This window comes from Emiliania huxleyi (assembly GCF_000372725.1).
Source record: "Emiliania huxleyi CCMP1516 unplaced genomic scaffold EMIHUscaffold_5605, whole genome shotgun sequence".
Taxonomy (NCBI): Eukaryota; Haptophyta; order Isochrysidales; family Noelaerhabdaceae; genus Emiliania; species Emiliania huxleyi.
The window spans coordinates 1-1,553 of NW_005197797.1; the positions used below are offsets into that span (position 1 = coordinate 1).

The 1,553-nt window shown below is 65.7% G+C and overlaps 1 protein-coding gene across 1 annotated transcript; it reads left to right on the forward strand.

Annotated features, from left to right (window-relative positions):
* Positions 1–711: 711 nt before the first annotated feature.
* Positions 712–1,497, forward strand: EMIHUDRAFT_124527 (hypothetical protein; the record flags this gene model as incomplete). Its single annotated transcript, XM_005765166.1, has 2 exons — positions 712–1,210; positions 1,262–1,497. 2 exons carry the CDS (start codon positions 712–714, stop codon positions 1,495–1,497), a joined length of 735 nt encoding a protein of 244 aa, XP_005765223.1.
* Positions 1,498–1,553: the final 56 nt, after the last annotated feature.

The following is a 1,553-nucleotide window of genomic DNA, read 5'->3' on the forward strand; positions in this document are numbered from 1 at the left end:
AAAAAGATTGGAGGGGGGATCGGAGCACGGCAGTGCCGGTCCCGCTCAGTTTACATGACGAACGAATCGCAAACCCTCACAGTGACGGCGCGCGTCAATTCTCAGCCTCGGCCACTCTCCACACGAGCGTCAGGCGGCCGCCGTGCGCCCCTTCTGCAGCTCCGCCACCTGGTCGAGCGCGTCGCGGCGCTTGGAGCACTTGGAGCACTTGGAGTGCAGTCATTAACCTCACATCCAGGGCCGGGGAGCTAAGAAGCGCACCCAGCGGGCCGGATGATCGGTATCGGGTTGCGGGCTAGAGAGCCCTAGCCCCGGGGGTGCGCGTTCGCAGGGAAAGGGCCATAAAATAAACACGGGTCTCCGAGGGTTGGCTCTGCGCTCCGGGTTTCCCCTAGAAGCAGCGGAACGCCCCCTCTACTCGGAGCTAGTAGACACCAGACACTAGCACGACAACACACACACACTCCTCACCGACACCACCGCTCGGAACCCCCCGCTCCACACTCGGCCTCCTTACCCCCACTCCGAAGGGGATCCTCCCTCCCCTCGATCCTCCCTCCTATCCGCGCTTTTTCTTATCTTCTTTTCTCTAGGTGAGCCGGTGCGTGTGCAGTCCGCGCCAGTCCGCGCCCTTGTCGTGCCAGTGTTCGCGGCCCGAATTCTTTTCTCCGCTCGCTGCCGCGCCTAGGTATTGGCTTCCCGCCAACAAAGATGCCCGCCTCGCGCCGCCGCAAAACTGCCCTCTGGTGGCACTGCTCGGAGGACGAGTGGTACGAGCGGTCGATTGCACACTGGTCCGCGTGCGACGACGTGCTTGGCGGCTGCGGGTCGGTGGACGGGGTCGACCTGTCCGGCTCACTGCACTTCCTCCGTGCGGCGCTCGGAGGCGAAACGGCGCCTGCGGGCTCACTCGCGCTTGACCTGGGCGCGGGCTCGGGCCGCGTGAGTGGTGGCGTACTCCTCAAGGTTTTCGAGCGGGTCCACCTCGTCGAGGTGAGCGCTCCGCTGCTGCAGGCTGCGCGCACAGCGCTGTGCGACGACTCTTCGCGGCTTGACTTCACGCTGGCCAGCCTGCGAGAGTTTGTCCCGCCAGCTGGCACGTACGACGCCATCTGGGCGCAGTGGATCCTCGGGCATCTGACGGACCACAGCGTTGTGCGGCTGCTCGCTGCCTGCCACGGCGCCGTCCGCCCGGGCGCGCTCGCACGCCGTCCTGCTGTTGTGTTCGATCCGAGGGTGACTGGTTAGGCCGTGTACCTAGGCGGACTCGTGGTGGTCAAGGAGAACACGGCGCCGCCAAAGAAGTGCCGCGAGGGCCGCGGCAACTACATGCTTGACGCCGAGAACGCGGCGGTGCTGCGGACGCACGCCCACCACATGGCCCTCTTCCGGCGAGCTGGGTACCGTGTGGTCAAGTCCACCCGACAGGCCGACTTCCCGAGCGACATCTACCCCGTGCGCATGTACTTGCTCGCGCCACGAGTGAGCGCCACGTGACGGTGAGGCGGGGCAAGACCGCACGAAGAGAGCGCATCCCGCGCGCAAAAAACCGA